The 21,643-nt window shown below is 45.1% G+C and overlaps 2 protein-coding genes across 6 annotated transcripts in view; one reads left to right on the forward strand and one right to left on the reverse strand.

The window, feature by feature from the left end:
• Positions 1-21,643, reverse strand: part of DOCK1 (dedicator of cytokinesis 1) — a 551,514-nt gene that overhangs the window by 264,154 nt on the left and 265,717 nt on the right. The gene's annotated exons all lie outside the window — the stretch shown is intronic.
• INSYN2A (inhibitory synaptic factor 2A) overlaps positions 1-21,643 on the forward strand; it is a 61,041-nt gene that overhangs the window by 5,661 nt on the left and 33,737 nt on the right. The window contains exons 1-2 of one of the 3 annotated variants that reach the window (XM_033179164.1): positions 13,107-13,868; positions 14,346-15,534. In XM_033179164.1, the coding sequence (XP_033035055.1) occupies positions 14,351-15,534 (1,184 nt within the window). In that variant the 5' untranslated portion in view covers positions 13,107-13,868; positions 14,346-14,350. Of the gene's footprint in view, positions 1-13,106; positions 15,535-21,643 lie in introns of those variants that run through there. The other 2 variants (XM_033179154.1, XM_033179175.1) reach the window with 2 other exon arrangements.

Consider the following 21,643-nt stretch of genomic DNA (forward strand, 5'->3'; position numbering starts at 1 on the left):
TTGGAGACCAGTTGAGAAGGTGTCACAGGTGAAAATGAGCCAGTCCCAGTAACACTGGGAAGTAAGTTAGGGGACAGCTATGAGAAAAACCTTTTGGCAGGCAAGTCTTTGTAATGTGGCAAGACAGAAAGAAGGGACTAAAGATGCTACCCAAGGCCAGCAAGACGGTGGGGGATTTTAATGGAAACAGAAGTCTGTGAGCCAGCAGGAACCGGGGAAAAGATAGGATTTCTATTAAATATCTGGGTGTGAATTTTCAGCTGGAAATAGTATTTTAAAAAACAAGATTTTCATTATCTCTTACCTCCTAGAATGTCCATGAGAAATACTTTCAAATGGGAGGAAAATGGACTAAGCGATTCACAACGCAAATCCTTAAATGACTAAGCATAGTACTGTCTATAACAGGTGCTTAATAAATATTTAATGAGGCTACTAACACAAACCTAGTCAGTGATTTTGCTACCGACTCAGGAAATCCTGATTGGGAAATAATTGTTTTTCTTCCATTTCCAATTGTAACTTTTTGTGTAGTAGGAATTAAAGGAAACACCATGAGAAGGCAGTAAAGAGGAAGATGACTTCCAGGGCTGAACAGTCCTGATGTCCGGCCATGCAGTGTTTAGAAAAGAAAAAAGCACCAAAGGGTTGGGTTCTTTACCACCACACTCAACCTCAGCAATTCCTCTGGTGAAAATTCAATTGGGTAGAAGTTGCGTTTTTAGAGAAAGAATGTCTTTGAATTTAGCGACCTAGTATTAGGGTAAAAGAAGCAAACGAGGAGAATTGAGAAAATGCATCTCACTGCAGTCAGATAAATTAATGTTCTTCTAACCCAAATGCTGACATTTTGGTTAAAAAGAGTTTTCACCAGAGGTCACCAAAAAAACTGGAGAGTTCACTGGGCCAGCATGAGAGAACGAGATGTCTGTCTCTCAGCCTTAACCTCACATCTCAGTTTGACATCGTGACTTCAACTCCATTGATCTCTGTGCCAGACCCACCAATTTCTCATTTTAAAAATCAATAAGAGTACTGCATAAAGATTATTTTTGTCTTTTTTCCTCGCGTAAATCACATTGCACAGTGTCCACTTAACCATGCACTTGAGACTCCCATAGCTTACTTAGTGTGCCATGTGCAAACGTAGTGTGTGAAATTACAGGAATGCTGAAAATATGTTTTTCACTTTCAAACCATATTTTTCATTTGACTTCTTGCCCAATGATAACTGCATTTCTCAATTACTTACTTTTCTTGTTTTAATGGTAGTTGTTAGCTCAGTCATTCATATCCTCATTTAATTTGTTTTGCACTTGCTATTTATATTTTAGTCTCGCTGTATAATATTCTGAATATATATCTACTTTATTTATTGTGTCTATCAGATTTATCCATGTGGCAAAAACACCCAGGGTGAGGCTGAATTACAGAAGTTAGCAGGTGGCTGGACACTGGACCCTCAGACAGAGTGCCCAGGCTCACTGACGGGGCTGGCCCCACACTGCACTGGGCAGGTCAACTACTGAGTGAGTGGCAGAGACCGGACCCCAACTCACTCCTGGTAATTATTTAAATTCCACACGGAAGCATCAGTTCTAACTCTGTATCTGAAGAGTCAGTGAGAGTGGCCACTGACAAATGCAGCTTGAAAGTATAACTCTAAGCCAACCGTACAGTTTTTAATCAGCCAGTTAAGGTTGGAACCTTCTGGCAGTGATTCTCAAGCTTGTGTCTCTTAGGTCCTGCGTCCGGTGTCATCCACATGCACAACATATCCCGAGGTGTGCTGTCTTTGTGCACATCCACCTTACCACCAGGGCCGTGTACTGAGCACTTCCTAGGAGCCGACCTCCTAAGCCCTGACCCAGCTCACAAGGGAGTGCTGCGTGGTGGCGAGAGAAGAGGCTCCAGGCCAGGCTGTCCTCCTTTGCCCTCCTCGCTCTGCCAGTAACTATCTGTGTGACCGTGGGCACGTGACTCCACTACCTGTGCCTCGGTTTCCCCATCTTTATTAAAAATAGTAATTTCTCCTTCAGAGGGTGTTTGGAGAATGAAAAGTTCAGACATATACAAAGCACAGAATGGTACCTAGCCTGTGCTGAGTGTTATACACAAGTGTTACCTTTTCTTATCTTTGCTCTCCCAGGTTAGATCACTTGCCCAGAGTTCTGGGCTATTAAGTGGAGGGGAAGTGCCAGAACTCAAAACCAAGCAGGTGGTCTCAAAGCCCCAGTTCTTAGGGACTACGGTCAGATATTAACCATGTTAGCCAACCACGGCAGCATGGGCAGACCTTGAGCACCCCCTCTCCAATGTAGAAAATCCAAAGTTATTCACTGTGCCAAGCCTGTCAATGTACGAACGACTGGTCTCAAATCCCAGATCCACGGCTGAAAAGAGCTGCCCCAAGCCACTGAATTCCTAGAAGGGAACAGAATTCTAAATGTTTTGCATCTCCAACCAGAAATATTAAAAAAAAAAAAAAAAAAAGTGTGAATATGCCCTGTTCCTACTATGGGTCTGCTCCGTTACAATTTACTTGGAATTTGCCAGCCCATAATTAATGGATGTTGTGAAAGACCTGGATTTTCAACCATGACAATGACTGGCCACTAGCTGTCTCCTCTCTGGAATATGAATCCACCCCGTCTGTCAGTGCACAGCACAGCCCAGCCAGGCCAAGGCACAGACACTCTGTGAGCCTGTGTGGGATCTGCTAGTGATCATCTCAACACCTGGCTGATGTCTAGGTTCATCCTAGAGAAAAATGGAAGGGGCCCGTCTTCCCTGCTCCCTTGTGACATTCACTCATTCATTAAGCCCTTCATTCAATCAATATTTCTGGGTACTTTTTATATACCATAAGCTTCTCTAAGCTTTGGGGATACAGCAGGAAATAGAAGACAATAAGGGATGAAAAAGATAAAGGAAGAAGGCCAGTAGTTCTTTATCATGGGGACATTATTAAAGTTATGTGAGGTGTTTAAAACAAAAAGTGGTACCCAGTCTTCATCCTCCAGAAGTTCTGATTTGCCTGGACTGGGGTAGAGACCAATATGCTTTTTCCTTCTTTCTTCTCCTTGTTTTTAATGGATTAACTTCCTGGCCTCCAAGTGTGGCCTTTGAGGGAGCCAGGCTGAGGGAATAGAGCCCTTAAGGAAAAATATGTGTTTACCTCCTTCCTGTGGGAGGACAGCCACCCCCTGGATTTTCTTCTACGTGGCAGGAGATGCTCTCTTTAAAAACTCACACACAAAAACAAAAACCCAAAAAAACGTACGAAAGGTTCCATTTCATCCACACCTATGCTCTCCTCCAAAGCTTCAAGAAGGCCGAAGCATACAGGGGTCATGTGAGGTTTTGGAAAGATTTATGTTTTCCTTTTTAAGATCTTTTTAGCATGCTCAATCCACAGAGAATCATTTCATAGATCATGAGTACTGCTTACTCACTATGAAGCTACCTTCTATTCATAAACGACACAGGCTTTTGCTACTGTTCTCTTTCTCTTTTCCACAAGCCTTGTAAAGTAGCAGGGCATCTGTTCCAAGGAGGTGCTGGAGAGATAAAAAGATAGAGGCAAACGTAGGAATATTTGCTGAAAATGGGATTCTTCATTGCGTTTAACACTTCATGTGTTATGTGTTGGGTGCTTCATAGAACAGAAAACCATACGATGTCCTGCTTCAGGTGCCTGCCCGAGCCTGCACTCTTGTTTTGCCCCAGGGTGAATTGTCACATTCCCTTCTGGACAGGAGATGGGGTTGCTGCCACTGGCCCTTTAAGAGCAGCCAAAACGATGGGAGTTGTGGCTGAAGGCCATCAGAACTCTATGAGCCTGATTCAAGGGAACAGCCCACAGATGTCCCACAGCTGACCTGGACTGATGTTCCAGCACACATCCCCTTCCCTTCCTGTGTCTGTGTGTGCATTTCTCTCGACTCACCATTCCCCTAACATCCTTTCTCTCTTTATACACCTCCATTTCCCTTCTCCTTCCTCTCCACGTTCATCTCAATGGACAACAGCAGTGTGGCATGAGATTCCTAAGTACTGCTCTTCCTTATTTAGTACAATTTCATATTCATTGTTCTCAATTCAAATAACAGGAAAATGAAAGCTATTTCATTCATATGATTATGCCCCTCCGATACAGTTTGGCTCTCTGTCCCCACCAAAATCTCACCTCGAATTGTAATCTCCATAATCCCCGTGTGTCAAGGGCGGAACTAGAGGGAGGTAATTGGATCGGGGGGCAGTTTCTCCCATGCTGCTATCATGATCGTGAGTGAAATCTCAGGATCTGAAGGTTGTCTAAGTGTCCGGCGTTTCCCCTGCTTGCGCTCATTCAGTCCTGCCACCTTGTGAAGAAGGTGCCTGCTTCTCCTTTGCCTTCCACCATGATTTTAAGTTTCTTGAGGCCTCCCCAGCAATGCAGAATGGAGAGTCCATTAAACACCTGTCCTTTATAAATAACCCAGTCTCAGACATTTCTTCATAGTAGTGTGAGAACGGACTAATACACCCTTAGAAGTGACTAGACCCACGGGTATGCCCCAGACCCTCCACTCTTTTTTTCCTTCTGAAAGGCAGTGATTCATCCTCTAGAGCAGATTAGACAACTGAGGTCAGGAAAGGTACCACGCTCTGAAACGTTATTCCAAGCTATGGAGATTTTTAAATTAAACTCTGAATTTATTTTGCTACTACGGTATCTTGGAAGAAAGTTGAGTACTATAAGAACAAAGCTTCTGATAATTCCTGGCAAGTCACATTTTCTACAACAGTATGGGACCTCAATATACTGCATGATTAAACATAGAACCTGTACAATTTCTGTGCCATCTACTCATTTCTGTGAGTGTGTGTGCCATCTCCTTCTCTCCCCTCAGCACAGGAAACATTTGTACAACCACCACTCAAGATAGTTATGCCAAAGTTCAGAAGATAAAAATCTCTGGATATGGTTTTACCTCAACAAATAAAATTCTATCCCTTCTCCTTTCCGCTTCTCTAATTCCTACTCAGGTTTCCTTACACAGCCATGTTCTACCTAATCTGAGGATCCAAATAATGTAGAAAGACTCCTTGGAAGTCACTAATATTGTACACTCATCCTAAGTCTTCTTGCCATATCTCAGCTAAGACCCCAGCTCTAAGGATACTGTGATGTACAGTGTTAAGATTCTCTTGCTGGAGTGCAGTGGCGCAATCTCGGCTCACTGCAACCTCGGCTCACTGCAACCTCCGACTCCCTGGTTCAAGCGATTCTCCTGTCTCAGCCTCCCAAGTAGCTGGGATTACAGGCACGCACCACCACACCCAACTAATTTTTGTATTTTTAGTAGAGAGGGGATTCACCATGTTGGCCAGGATGGTCTCCATCTCCTGACCCTGTGATCCGCCTGCCTCAGCCTCCCATAGTGCTGGAATTACAGGCATGAGCCGCTGCGCCTGGCCAGTGTTAAGATTCTTAAACCAGTAAGTAAAGAAAGATGATTGAGCATAGGAGAAAGACGGTGCTTAGAGGGACCTACTCTACAGAACACTTACATTTGTGTTAAGCAGAGAAAACTGACACACAGTAAAGCAAAGTGAGCATCCTTCAGGCCTGCTCTTACACGTCTCTCAGGTGGAGCTTACCCTGACTCCCCAGGGAGCACTCGCAGTATCTCCCTCCTCTTACATGGTCCTGCACACAGTGGACTGGTGTCAGCCATCGACATGTCTCTCCGCTGCTGGACTAGACACTGCCCAAGAATATGCCTTGTTTTTTCTGTGTGCCCAGCATCCAGTATGGTGCCTGGGTCACCCTGGGCATGCAGGCACTGTTCAGTGAGTAAATGAAGGTGACAGATAAGGACTGGAGAAGGCATAGAAGACAAGACTAGATCTAGACCACCAAACACAGACTATCCATGAGGAAGGAGGACCAGGGCATGGTCCTGGAAAGTGAACCAGCGCAAGTGAAGACACAAGGTAGAGACTGACCATGGTGTGTTCAGGAGACAGTGCAGGAAATGGCTTCATGGAAGTCAGCAGATGGAGCATTTTTGAGCAGCCAGGAGAAATCTAGAAAGATGAGCAGGTAGGAAAAAGTATAGATGATCTTATAATAAAAGGCTCTTTGGAAGTGCTACCAACTGGGATGTATCCAGGTATATGCAGAGAAAAGCGATGTGTGCACTTGAAGCCAAGACTAGCAGGAACTGCAGGATGGGGGATGGGGGTGGGGCATGGGGGATGAAGAGCTGAGGGCAGGAGAGTTAAGAAGGCCAAGATCAGGGTGGGAACAGTGTGGAACTAAAGGGAAGAAATCAATAGGAGAAGGAACAGAAAGGAAAAACAAAATGAATAGGGCATGGTGACGACTGATATGGGGGGATTAGACTGGGGAATGAATTAAGCAAGCCGTTGGCGGCAGCACTTGTTGGAAGCCTTCAGTATAAAAATACTGAAAGACTCTACTAAGCTGGAGATGGGTCTCATGACCCCAATGCAAAGCAAGTCCAGTCCTGCCTTTAACATGAGGTGTCTTCTTTTGCTCCAAGCTCAGCTGGGGTAAGCACAGTAGCTGTGTTGCTGGGTTGAGTCCACGCCACCCTTGGGTCTCAGGCATTACATCGTGTTAGACTGCCTCCCAAGAAAGACCACTGAGTCCTCCTCCTCCAGACTACCGGAGACACTGCCAAGTTTTTCATGCACAAAGAGATAAACCTTTGAAGACATTAGATGAAACTTTATGAGGGAAGGATATGGTTTCATGTTTTTAAAATGTAGCTACTTATTATCATGCACAGAGAAGACAGAGGTTCACAACAGCTGCTGGTCAAGGAAAAAATTAAACAACCAACTAACCTGGCAGAGTAACACCAGGATTGATAAGAGGTAGATTTTATTTTTAAGGAATACAATATACAGTGTAAAGTACACAATATATAGACCTTTTGTTTATTTTCTCTTCTCTTCACCTTCCCCCAACAAAAATGACATCTTGTGTTATAAATGCTAAAACTTCGCTCTGTGCACACTTGCAGCAAATAGCTCATTCAAACCAAGACAGTCTTTTCAGACTAGGCCATGGACTGCAAACTGTATGAGGGCCGTGAAGATTACAAGCACTAACTCTTTCTGTAGACTTCAGTTAGGATTGTGTACACGGACCCGAAGGGCAGGTTCTTTTCTCTACATTTGGCTATCAGCTTAGGAATGGAAGCTAATTATAAGAAATGCTCAAGTCTCCTTTTCTTCCTGGCACAGCTACCTTTGCAGTGAACCAAAGAGCATGCAAAGTTTAGGATTTGGCCAAATCAAGGAAACATCGTGGTATTTTCATACTACGATGAGAATGTAAGGGGGATCCATTCTGATGGTTGATTTGATAGGCATTCCCACGGCCTTGCCGGAAAGACAGACTGCATCGTCAACTCTAAATGACTTCCGTTGTCGAGAACGCTACCTCCAAGCAGATATCCTGCTCTGAGTGTTCCGATGGGGTCTCCTCAAATAAGACTGGGAAGTGGCAGGGAAAACAGACTCCTTTGATATAAGTCATTTGGGGGGGGTGGGGAATCAATGTCCTAGTTTTAGTTTCAGATAAATCATGAATCAACAATGCTGTTTAGTAAAACAAAAATATAGATTCAGCATAATCAGGAAGGCAAAGCACTCCCCAAGTGCATTCTAGTATGTATCTTTGTGTTTTCATGCGAGTGAGATTCCCATTAAGTCTAAAAAAGGGAGACCACCTCTTCTGTGTCCTGCCAACTCCCGCCTCTGATGGGCCCCAAACTATCAGCTGATTGTTGCTTCATCACTCGGAAGCCTCCGGGGTCAGTGGGACACTTGCTATCATACCTAAATGTACTCATGAGCTATGTTCAAAGCACAGCCCTCCTGTCTCACACTCTGTCAACTGTCATGATGATGGGAAAGGGGGAGGCAGGGAAATTAGTTCCTTTTACCAGTCTCACAGGCGATTTTGGTGAGTTGTTGGAACCAACTGTACTGAACTCCTTTTGGCCATTATTAGCTGGCATAGTTAACTGCTGCAAATAAAATTTTTTTTTTTACATTGCCATAATGTCTCATTTCAACGAGGCATATTTTCCAGTTGATTTTCACCAACATCATAAAATTTTGGTAATTCATTTCTGCTAACGTAGATTCCATTTAGACAGGATGAGCAAAGGTTAATATCAGCATAAGCTGAAAATCAAAGAACTGGGTAGTGAAACATAAATGAAGAGTCTGGACCATTTAAGAGGGCCATTCTCTGGATCTTTTAAAACATGAGCACCAAACCCCAAGCATCCATGCTTCCCCTCCTTTGTTCTCACTGCCTTGAAGCAAGCCAGTGTGAGCCTGTGTGGTTTACATTATGTGGCTGAAGCAACAGACCATAGGTTTTTTTTGTTGATTAAGGGTGTTTTCTAAAATCACAGATATGCATGAGTGGGGGACTGCACCTAAGATAGGTTTTCTTCTGCCTCGATGCCTACATTTAAGCTCCATGAGTGCCCCTTTTCCCTGCTTTGGACTGGGTGGTCATCAGTTCTTAATGACAGAGGTTTCACCACAATATTCTACACGTCGAGGGAACGGGGCATCCATCTCCATGTTTCCTCCAAGGAGCCACAGTTCTGCAAGAAAACAGGTCCTCACACATTGCTCAGTCACACAAGGGTGTCTGAATTCATCTAGTCACCCCTTTTTGGTCCTTCTCATCAGTGACCTCTGAAGAAGACAACAAATATAGGGAAAAAATAACATTTCACTATATAAAGAAAATTAAACCAGATAATGAATCTAAGACACAGTCCGCCATCTATGGCAGCTGGCTTTGCCCCCAAGGAAAGGAGGACTTCCAGTTCTGAAGACTCAATTGGCACCTCTGAAACAGGTCTCTAAGCTAACTATTTCATAACACCAGTGACTTCACTTAGTGAGCGAGGTTCTGTTTCACCTCCCCTTCCCACTGGGAAGCCGATGGTGAAGAATGGGATTTCATTTTCACCACTGTCCCATTCTGAGTAGCCTCATGTTCAGGCGCCCCCTCAGCATACGGAAGAAAATGCTGACCCAGTTCATCTTGAATCCCAGCCAGCATCTTTGACTCCAAGGTGTCTGAACAGTGAGAGAGCCACTAGAAAAACCTGTAATTTCGTATAGTCCCTTGCGGCACTCATCAGACCGCTTGCCTGGCTATCTTGCTGTATGCGGGGACTGCTGGGCCCTGGGAGGTGTCTCAGTCAGACTGGCAGCTGATTGCATCCTCCCCTGCAAATCCCATCACAGGGTCAAACTGCAAACCTGCAAATCTGCACGGACATTTTAAGAATGGACAGAATCCAATGGAGAGTTTGTCTTGTCAGCTGATGGAACCCCACAAAGTTGCCTTCAGACTATTGAATCCGTTTTATTTCTAATTAAAATAGATGCTAACTTCCTTCCTTACAGTACGTTTGCTCAAATATTGACATCTCTTGTGCTAAACATTTAACTATACATAGCTAAACACATACGCAGGCACGTATATACCTATGCATATATACACACATACACACGCTTGAAATTCATTTTCGTTCTTTATCGGGGCTCCCTCAAAACAATAAAAGATGACCTTTGGCAAACGACTCACACCCCCATCTCATCATTCCTGGGTTTTTCTTATTCTGATACAAGTGGTTATACCTTCCGGAGGCCTGCTTCAGGTGTGGATTGGATTTTACCTTGTGTTATTTCCATTGGCAAAACCAGAACGACACTGGACCTCCCTCCATTCTCCCCAAATTGGAAAACAGAAGGAAAAATACATCTCTCCGAATGTGTTCTCTTAATACCACAACGATGACCATTTTTGTTCATTATTTTCCAGTATAATTTGTAGACTGCTGTTTCACTTAACATTATTTCGTAAGTGTTTTTCTATGATACTAAATAATCTCTATAATTATCCTTTTAATGGCCACCCAGGGTGAATGTAAACCATAATTTACTTAAGTGTTTACCTATTGTTAGCCATTTAGCTGCTTCCACGTTTCACTTATTTAAGTTGGAATGCGCGTCTTCATATCAGCCATTAATTTAAAGCAGCATGCAGAGATGGCTCTCCATCACCAATCTAAAAATGCAGGGTTGATATATTTACAACTCACATTTGATTATGAAATTTAATTTGAGGGTAATTAAGACATTTATATTCCAAACAGCTCCTCAACATCTAGCTCTCTCGAGCCAAACAGGCACAACCATGACTAGCCATTTTCACCTCAAGACAGCACAGTCCAATGAGTTCTAAAACACAATTTTCCTATGAAAAATAAACTTTATGAACTCCTACTGCTTTAGAGCCAAGAGATTACCTCCCCAAACCAGAGTCTGTGGTTCTCTAGGGTGACCCAGCCAAGGCAAGCCATCGTGAAGAACGCTATTGTGGCTTCATGCTTAGTCCAGAATTCAAGGCAACCCTTGCTCAGTGCTCCCACACCTGCTGTGTTACTGGAACTACCTGGATGTCCTTGCCTAACCAGCACCCAGATACACTGTGGGAACAAGATAAGGACATTGCTCAGATGAGTTTCAGTTGTTTGATGCTTTTAAAGTGGATCATGGATCACTTCAAGTTACAGAGTTCCTTGAGCAAGGGTAGTGGGTTAGGGCATGTGATTCAAACGGATTCAGCCGTTTCAATGGGTGTGGCCTACTAGTCATGTGACTCTGAGCAAGATGTAAAAAACAAAATCGTGTGCCTCAGTTTCTCAATCTGCAGTATGAGGATATGAATAGTGGCTGCCTTGTAAGGATATGATGAGGATCAAATCTAGAAAACGCAACTGCTATGCATAGGGGAATGCGGACATTTGATTAGCACATAGGAGCACTTAACTACATGCTTACTGAATGTTAACGCTACACTGTAACGTATGTACATTCACTTGCTGAATAAATGCATGAAAGCATGATGAATGGAGTAGTGTGGGAGAAGGTTCCACTTGTTTCAGGGACAGTCCTCTGTAGAATGCCCCATTTCCTTTCATAATGAAATCATTTTCTTAATGGTAATCACTGTAAGCCTTACCCTCCACCCCCAATAAAAAGCAAATGAACACCCTGAAAAGATGTGTCCACCTTAGTAATTCTTAATGTCCAGAAATTCAATTTTAAAGCTTTAGAAAATGTCATCCAGCCATCAGAAAGAACTCATAACCTCATTTGAAGCCAAAATAAACCAGCCGCAAAAATTCCTTGGTGTTTTCCCTATCAGGGAATAAGAACAACTCAATTACTATTACTGTTTTTTTTTTAAGTCAGCAATAACTAAACTGATTAAAAATCCGAAGGATTACCATCATTTTTTTTTTTTTTTACTAACAACAAGATGATTTTTATGTACTAGCAACTCTCTATAAAACAGAGAAGAGCTTAGAAATTTTTATTATTATTTGGCCACTGGCAATTAATTCTTCTGATTCGTTGTATTAGTTTGATGGTTGAGTCCAAGACCTAGAATATTTCTTACCCCAGCCAACTGATGCCAGAAAATTATTTCAGTGCAGTCCCTAGCAAATGGTGGTGATGAATAGCATGGCAGGACAAACTTATTCAGACACACATTTTTCAGAGGTAGCAGGGAAAAGGCTGAAAAATTACTAGTAAATTGCTTTTTGTAAAAATGCTCTATCTTTCAAATTTCCCCTAGTATGAAGGTCTTCTGCAGAATGACGGCACAAGACATTCTGACATACCTGACAACAAAGGCAGTTAAAGAATGAATAGGAGATCAGAGTGAAGGTTAAGATTTAATTTTCTTATTCCACCCCCACTGCCACCCATACTGTCCCCCACACCAAGCTGTCTTGTGTGCATCTGTTTAACCCACTGGGATAAGAATCTCTAAAAGCCACCGATGCTTTCTCCTGAGTAGGCACGCCTTGTCCCTCCTTCCACCTATCATGTAGCCATCCCAAACGGAGTCAAGATATTGGTGCATCTCCAGTCTGTTTCTTGCCTTTTCTCTCCTCTCTAAAACTGCCCAGTTTTTCCAGTTTCAAATTGCAGCAATCTCCAAATATCCCCAGCACCTAGTAAAGTACCAAGGACTTCCTTTGCTGTCTACGCAGGCCTCGCCTTTCAGGCCACACTATAGGATAACCAACAGGAGCCCGAGGCATCCAGAGGTGCAAGGGCTAATACAGTGATTCTCTGCCAGGCAAGACTCTGCTCCCAGGCTCATTTGGTAATGTCTGGAGACATTTCTAGTTGTCACACTGGGAGGGAACGGTGCTACTTCTTCAGTGGGGAGAAGCCAGGGACGGCTGACCACCCTGCACTGCACAGGACAGCCCCTCCAAAGCAAATGATCCATCCTGAAATACCAGTAGTGCCAGGATTTGGAAACTCTGGTCCCATCTAAATCAAATGCTGCAGAGATTGTTTTTTTGTTGTTCTTACACATGATTACCTGTTAGTTGTTCATGGCATAATGTTTGAAGAATGTGATTCCTTCACTCCTTCATTCAGTGAACAGCAGTGGAGGCCAGCAAGGTGACAGGACCAGGCTGACCTGAGACACAGAGGTCAGTTTAACAGAGGGTCAGTCATGTCACTTACTTTCAGGTGGGGGCTGTGAAGCTGTCTCTTCTTCCCCTTTACGGAACCACTGTGCACCTCGGCCTGTCATGCTAACTCAGTAAGGGCTAAGGATATGGGGAGGGGTCATGCCTCTGTCTGTTGGACAGCTGGGTCTATGAGGAACAGCATGGATTCAGAGGTCACTAAAGCAGGGTCCTGCTTCTGCCTGCGCTACTTATTTGCTGTGTGACACCGAAAAGTGACACAACATCTCTGAACCCTAGTATCCTCTTTGAAATGGGAAGTGTAGCCTTGACCTTCAGGAACATTTGTAAGCAAGGTATTCTGTATGTGGACGAGCAGAGTATCTGGCTCTCGAACCACCTCACTCCAGAAGCAGTGGGCCATGCCGTGCGTGTCATAGTTCTTGTGGCATTTTCCAATGAGTGCTGCCACGGGTCTCTGGGCTGGTTTTTCAGACTCCCCCAGGACAGGACACAAGGTGTGTCAGCAGCCGGGCTGGGGGCAATGTGGACGAAGCCTGTTTTTGTGCAGCTCTCATGGGCCCAGGTCCATGACCTTGCCTCTCTGGGCACTCAGCTGCAGCCACTCAAGCCCTGTACACCCTCCGTGCCTTCCCTTTGACTGTTTTCTTCTCAAACACAAAGGGGTAAAAGGCAAAGCCTCACTCACAAACAACATACTTAACTCTATTTTCTTGCTTTAAGTGCAACCATCAAATAAGTTCTTCCATGTGCAATAAACAGCTGTGAATCTGCCTAATAAAGTGAAGCCATTTTACCCCACTGGTATTCCCCGAGAGGAGTCATTGGCCACCTGCATCTTTTTAGCTGCATTTAATAATTCAGCCCAGGATGAATTTGCATGATTAACATAAAGCCTTGTGGTTTTATTTGCTTTCAGAATTTAAGTACTGAAACAACCACCATTGTTTTCATTTTTGGAGGTTGTGATCAAAACACAAAACTTGATTCTAGAATGAATAATTTCTTTTTTTTTTTTTTAAGAATTATTTTCCAGTACCACTCTCCATGGAATCAAAAGAGTTGCAAACACGGCCTTTGTAGATGCAGGGAAACCCACATTCTTTCTAGGGCTGGTGTTAACCCATGAGAAGCAACTATTCCCTCGTCGACTTCTCCTTCATGGTTCCCACCCAGGAGCACGGCCAACTCTCCCACGGAATCCATAATGGCTCACGCAAATAGATTTCTTTCCGTTCCTCCTCGGAGGGCTCTCCACATTTATCTGCTCAAGACGTAGCAGCTCCAGTAAGTCTTTAAAACAGCAGCTCTCCCAGATTCCAGCAATAGATTAATGACGTCATCCTCAAAAAATAGTCAAAACGCAAACCAAATAAGTAGCACTTGGTAAACCATCTGCCTAAGAAGGGGAGTCACGCGTGTGAAACGATAATTTACAAAGCAGAAGAGGCAGCATCATTGGGTTTCTTGATGAATGTAGTAAAACAGGTTTGTCTAATGGGGAAACATGCATTACTATCAAAAGGAAAAGTGAGTGTATCCCACCTGGAAAAGCAAGCAGGCTTTAATATCTGAGAAGCATTTCAAGCTATGCTGCCAGCGACCCTCAGCCCGTGTGATTTTCCTTAACATAAAGGCCGACCTCACCTGCTTAAACGTAATTAGGAAACAGGCAGCCGTCGTGGTGGCTAAAAGTTTGTGCGGCCGGTGCTTGCGTATGTATTTCTGTCCCACTGACACCTCTGTTGCTGTTTCTGAATGCAGGAACCATGGTCAGTAAGGACACCGGCAAATGCATACTCACAACGTCGGAGAGTGAAGTGGAACCTGCCGCCTGTCTGGCCCTGGAGATGAAATACACCCTGGACCCCAACCGGCAGATTAAAAAACGGAACAAAGCCCTGCAGGTGCGGTTTAAGGATATCTGCGAGGCACAGAATGAGCAGAGGGACACACAGCTGTCCTCGGGCCAGCTAGGGGAGAAGCGGGAGGCCAAGCCCGTGTCCTGCAGAGCAGCCTATCGCAAATACATGACAGTGCCTGCACGCAGGTCCATCCCCAATGTCACCAAGAGCACAGGCGTGCAGACCTCGCCCGACCTTAAGAAGTGTTACCAGACGTTCCCTCTGGACCGCAAAAAGGGGAACCTCAAAAGCCTCCCAGCTGCAGATCCCTTTAAAAGCCAAAACAATGGGTTTCTAACAGATGCTAAAGAGAAGAACGAGGCTGGACCCATGGAGGAGGCCCGGCCATGTGGCGCAGGGCGGGTGTACAAGACCACAGCCTTGGTTTTCCATTCTAATGAACACATGAACGCAGCAGACCAGCCTTTGGGGGTCAACTGTGCAGAACCGTGTAAAAGCCCTGAGCTGCTCAGCTATGGAGAAGCTGCGCTCCAAAACTCCACTCGGCCCCACTCCGAAGAGCCCGATTACCAGTTGCTCGAGAGGGCCAAGCAGGACCGGGGGAGGCCAAACTCCGAGGAGCCCGCTCCACCTGCCCTCGGGAGGGTGTTTAAAACAGAGGTTGCCACCGTTTACGCACCTGCCCTCAGTGCCAGGGCCCCTGAGCCTGGTTTGTCAAACTCTGCGGCCGCCAGCCAGTGGTCACTCTGCCCGGCAGACGAGGAGCGGAGGAGAGCCACACATCTCAACGGGCTCCAGGCGCCCTCGGAAACTGCCCTGGCCTGCTCACCCCCAATGCAGTGCCTGTCCCCTGAATGCAGTGAGCAGCCCTCACAGACTCACACCCCGCTGGGGCTGGGGAACCAGCCTAGTCCCACAGCAGTTGCTGCAGGTGAAGAATGCCAACAAATTGTGCCTCATACAGAAGTGGTCGACCTCAAAGCACAACTTCAGATGATGGAGAACTTGATCAGTTCAAGCCAAGAAACCATCAAAGTGCTCTTGGGGGTCATTCAGGAGTTGGAAAAAGGAGAGGCTCATCGGGAAGGGTATGTATGTTCGCCCACGTCTTAGGAAGCTATGCAGGCTCATCACCACAGGGTCCATCTGTAGCCCCAAACCCAAGTCCGTAATGAGACTAACGCCAGCATTTCTGTAAACAGGTCGTAGTCTAAGGGTGTGGTGAGCTCCAAGGGGTCACAGATTATTTTATGATACTAGACTTCACTGCACCCTGCACGATACACTTTCTGATTAATGTTCATCTTGCTGGCCTTGAATTCAAACCATACCTATGCTTAGAATGAATTGCTAGCCTTTTCCTTTTATTCTGCTAGGGCTAAAGGTTTGTGATATTGATAATGTATAACAACATATGCCAGTCCAAAATATCCATTCTAAGTAAGAATAGAATCATATTAGGAAGAGAAGAAGTCACAGGCCTCTTAGGAATCACATTAGGAAGAGAAAGGAAATTTCATGTGACATTTGGAAAAGTAAATGCTGACTTGCTTATAATAAATAATTGAAATAATATTGGTATTCAGGACTGTACAAGGCTTGACATAATAGACAGTGTGTTTTTCGTTCTGTACCTGGAACTCAAGCAATGGGCATCGTGAGGCCAGTCCTGACTGTATGTGGTTAGGAGACAGATGCCCTTCCCCACGGGCTGCCCTGTGTGTGGGGCGGGGCTGCAGAGAGAATGAAACCAGCTTCACGGCCGATACTTTGTTGCGTTGATAAGACCCTGTCGCACTTCATCTTTTGAAGTATAAACTGTGCAGCAGCATCTTTAAAAACAAATGACCTAAAGGTGGGGCTTCAGTTCTTGAGCTCTCCAGTGCAGAAGCCTCCTATAGGCTGGCATGCGCTCAGCTGATACAAAGTAGCCTGTTCTACTCTGTGTCCCGGGGTTATTGGACTTTGCCTGGATTGCTGAGACCTCTCTTGCCCATTGCCCCTTGAAAGTGTCTGTGTTCCTGCCAGCCTGTGTCCTGCAGGTGACATTGGAGGCAGCGCGCTGTTGCCTCATGTGGTGTGCACCCTTCACTCTGTGAGCCCTGAGCCCTGGGTTTAGCAAGCTAGAAGCCAGCCCGAAATAAGCCAAGTAATGTATTTTCAGGACAGAAAACCACCCGGGCACAAAGTTTCCTTAAGAGGATTGCTGTGGCTGAGTTAGACAGCTGTTTGCTGACTGCAAAGAATGAGGAGGAAACACCTCCTGCCTTAAGGTGGAGGCTGAGGCGAAAGGCCCAGCTCCAGCAGCGGAGAGGCTGGGGCAGGTTCTGCCCTTGGCTCTGGCTGCTCCAGCTTGGTGCAGGAGGCCTGTCTACAACTTGATGCTCTTAAGCAAAAAGAATTGCCAGCCAAATGTACAAAAATCTTAACAGTAGATTCACAGGTAATCTAACACCATATAATATTTCCAAAAGGCCTTGTTTAATCATGGGTTTACATCTCCATTTTCATCCCATTTTGATCAGTACAGATCCAAAAGCAATACTCCTCGGGGATGGGGTGGGGGAGATCGGTGATTTACTGATCAGTAAGTAGTCCACATTCCTGCAAAAAAAATTAAAAGCTCAAACAGTGACCCAGTCACTGACATTGATATAGATGGTAGTGAATTAAACCAGACAGCAAAAGAGAAAGATGCCAACATCACCAGTTGGGAAATAAAGTTCACCAAATGGTGTAAAATGAAATATGTACACTAATGTGCATACTCACAGGAGTGTGTGCCCGAATAAGAACCTGAGAAGGCTGAACACGCACGAACACCACAAGAAAGGAAAACCGTGCAATACATGGGAACTCCTTCTTACACTACTCTTAGAACAAGTATGGAAGATTGCTTTAAATAAGATCCTCAGGGTTCTCTGAGATGCCATCCATCTAGCAGTGTGGTTCTAAGTTTACTAAGACGTGTCTGGGTAGGAATCTGGCACTGAGGGCTTGGGCAAGGGCTGTATGTCTCTGTGCCTTCTTTTTTCACCTGTAAGTTAAGATCACTGTCTGTCCTGCAGATGGGATGGAATGACATGGGGTGACCTTCTAATGTGTTCAGCCTAGTGGCAGGTGTGTCTGAATGGGCAGATGTCCGCTAGTGGCATGAGTGTTGGTCTTGCTGCCTAGCAATGCTGGAGCGGGGGTCTGGGGAGGACTTAGTGGTCTTGTGGGCATCCAGTGTTATGAATGCATCCTCTCCATGTCCGGCACAGAGGCTGCCACACAAGACTGTCGCTGAAGCTCTGGAGCTGCTCTCTCCAATACAGTGGCCACTAGCTGCACGTGGCTATTGAAATTCAAACTCAAATTAATGACAGTTGAAAATTCACAGTCACAGCAGTCACGTTTCAAATGCTCAGTAGCCACATACATAAGACAGTGCAGCTACGGAACGTTTCCATCATCAGGAAATGTCCTTCACTCTGGTATCCCAGAACATGGCACAGTGCCTGGTTCTTAGGCATCTGAGGACTTGGGTACCTTAAATCAAGACAAAGGATGGTTTTACTTTAAAATCAATCCTAGTTCAGTTGCTGCCAGCACAAGCTCACGGTGGAAGGTAGAAAAGCAGGTCTCTGTTGTGTTCCTGGGAACAGTCACTTCCTCCTCTCTCTCAGAGCCCTCTGGACTCACTTGATTTAGGAATCAAGTGGTTCCAAAATCCAAGGCCACCTTATGGGGCCCCCTCTTGCTCAATGCCCCAGGGTCGTTAATTTGGCTGAAATTCAAAGTTCCCACCCTTCTGCTCCATGTCAGAACATAGGAGAGGACTGCAGCCTCAGAGACAGGCAGATAAGATGCAAGCTCATTCTCCATCCCTTCCCAGACCCTGGGTACAGCACAGAGTCCCGGGAGTGACAGCTGTGAGCAGTAGCAGCCAGCACTGGTCTGGGACATCTGGAACAACAGGCTCTGGATGGAAGGGAAGTAGCATCTGCTGATTTCCATGGTGTAAATACTGCTACCGTGGCCAGTTTCAATCTCACAAAATCCTAAAAATGTAACACTCTGCTCCACTGAGCACCCAAACAGTCCCTTGAAGGGCAAGTTCTAGGACTTTAGAACAAGGGGTTCACAGGGCTTACTTTATGTACCAGGTCTGAACTGGGAAGTAGGTATTTTAGTTGCACCTCATGGTTTAAAAAAAAAAAACAAAACCAAAACCAAAAAGAAAACAGGAAAATGCACTCTGCTTTGTGTACACTGATACATAGTTATTATTTGATAAGACAATGAACTGAATGACTAAGTTAAAATATCAGTGGAGGCCGGGCACGGTGGATCACGCCTGTAATCCCAGTACTTTGGGAGGCCGGGGCGAGTGGATCATTTGAGGTCAGGAGTTTGAGACCAGTCTGGCCAACATGGTGAAACCCCATCCCTACTAAAAAATACAAACATTAGCCGGGCGTGGTGGCAGGCACCTGTAATCCCAGCTACTCCAGAGGCTGAAGCAGGAGAATTGCTTGAACCCGGGAGGTGGAGGTTGCAGTGGGCCAAGATCACGCCACTGCACTCCAGCCTGGGCAACAGAGCGAGACTTCATCTCAAAAACATAAAAATCAAAATCAATGGAATTTTTCTTGGAAAACATGCTAAAGCCTACAAATTGGGAGCTGGAGAACACTCTGAAGCTGGGGAAAGTCAGTTCCTCTCCCGACTTGCCACCCCAATAAAGCATACAGGGGCTTCCAATAGAATTTCATCTGCATCCAGAAGAGTCAGTCCTAGTGAGGGCAGGCACCTGGGAGCCCATGACTTTGAATGCAAGTGACAAATCTTGCCCCCACATTTCCACACGGTACTTCAGGACTGACGACCTGGCCCAAAGGGGCCATGGACCTGCTCCTTGGGAAGCCAGTATTCTTTGAATCCTGCTGATGGCCTTGGGCAATGTATGTTTCTTAGAACATGTTTATTGTCAAATCTCTTTAATAGGACTTCTTTTCACTATTGAGTTTGTCAGGCAAGTGCTTCCCTGTAGTTCTTAACCTGTGCAGGAATTTCTGTGTCACTGGCTACAACCACTTTTAGTAGCTTCCAAATTATTTTTCATAAGAGACTCTCATTATTTTCATTTGCTTATGTAGATTTCCAAAAGGCTTTGGCAAAGAATGTTTATGGCTGAGACAGGTTAATAACCTCTGTGAGCTTCAGTTTTGTCTGAAATCAACTAGGGGTGGTGGACGCTGAAATACAGTATCTGCAAAGCTCCCATCTACAGCCAGCGCACAGTTGGCGCTGAATAAAGGACATATTATTTCATATAGTTACGAGCATTTCAGTGGGATGAATTCTGCAAGTAGGTTAGATGTGCAAAAAGTATGCAAAATCATGCCTTTTAGTCCCTCGTAAAACACTGGGGCAATTCACTAAAATCACTCTGCTTTATGCAGTGCGGGCTTGCATGAATGCCAAGAATTATCCTGCTTATTTCAGAGCTTATTATGCTTGTGTCTTCCGGGGAAGTTCAGGGTCACACAGGCTACCAAAATAAGTCACTGATGGGGGTCATTGAAGGCTAAGAACAAGGCAAATGGGACAGTGAATTTAAAAAACCCAATCAATTATTAGAACAGTGGTAATTCCCTGTAGCAGCTATGGGATTCCTGGGCAGGAGATCCTCAGACGAGTGGGGTGTAGGTCTTGGTGGCTCGTTGGGTAAACTCACCAGCAACTACGGTGTGGCAACCCTGATAGCACTCTTTGCCTCTTAGATTTCCTACGCCAAACATTTAGTGTCTTGAAGTGTCCATTGGCTGGTGACAGCCTAGTGATACTCTGCTATTTGGAGAAGACCAGAAATGATTGTGAGAAGATTTATTTGAGGATATCAAGCACATGATCAGGATCTGTCACTGCCCAGAGTGAGGCAGATTCTTCTCCGGGCCAGGCCTCCCTCAGCATTTGCTGGGTGTTATCTGCAGGCTTGGGGTAGGGGGAGAGAGCAAGAGGACCCAGGCCCTTAAACATGACCAGCAGGTAGTGATGAGACCCTGAGGCGTCAGGCTTTGTGACTTTACTAATTCAGAGCAAAGGGAAGAGGATGATTAAGAAAAGAAAATCCTAAGTAACACACCAACCCAAAGAGTCTAGTACCTTGCAGGAAGGGTGGCAAACCCAGTCATTCACCACCTCCCATCATCCCTGCCACCCCATCGCGGAGTCAGTTCCCTGTCAGTAGGGGTCCTGTTCATCCTCATTGAGAAAGGGTGGTTTCTTGGTGTGAGGCCCAGCTCTCCCGAGTCTCAGGCACACAGTGGTAAAAAAAAGAAGCTAAAGGAACCCCCTGAGATCGGGGACTTTGTGAGGGTGCCGTTCACAGTGATGTTTAAGACAAGGGAGCAAGGAAGAAAGATCTGAGGGATGGAAAGAGTTAATACAAACGAAGCGTGGTATCCTGTATCAAGGTTTCCTTAACTTTACCAAAAAAAAAAAAAAAAAAAAAGAATAGCCAACAAGTAATGAAAGGTCATGTGAAAGGCCATGTGCACATACACATACTTAAGAGGTAAGAACTTAGTTTCATGGACATCTGTGTTTATTGCTAGGTCTCGGGTCAGTTCCTATATGGCAGAGGTCAGCAAACTTTTCTGCAGAGGGCCAAAGAGTAAATACCTATTGAGAGCCAGTCTATGTCACAATGATTCAACTCTGCCATTGTATCCTGAAAGCACCCACAGACAATCTGTATGAATGGGCATACTTGTGTTCCAATAAACCTTTATTTACAAAAACAGGTGGTAGCCAGATTTGGGCCACAGACCATAATTTATGGACTTCTATTATATGGTTTGTAAATACAGTGACCACATTCATACAGCTAAAAATGTTCAGGCCAGAATATGGGTGCAGGCAATCCAACGTGTGTGACTGCCAAGCACACACGCCCATCATTCATTCACACATTGAGAAGGTGTCTGCCACTCATCACCGAAGTGATGGATACTGTGCCAGGCAATGAGGGGATGTGAGAGTCAAAGGAATTTGGGCCCAGCCTTTGAGGGGTTCACAGTTCATCGGCATTCAGACTGTTCAAATATACACTTAATTGCTCATCAGCCCACACAACCTGGGCTCCTGCTTTGGAACTCTGTGTGTGTATGATACACATATACCTAATATGTATGGATAATGTAAATGACA

The sequence above is a fragment of the Trachypithecus francoisi genome, unplaced genomic scaffold, assembly GCF_009764315.1.
Source record: "Trachypithecus francoisi isolate TF-2019V2 unplaced genomic scaffold, Tfra_2.0 Contig01579, whole genome shotgun sequence".
Taxonomy (NCBI): domain Eukaryota; kingdom Metazoa; phylum Chordata; class Mammalia; order Primates; family Cercopithecidae; genus Trachypithecus; species Trachypithecus francoisi.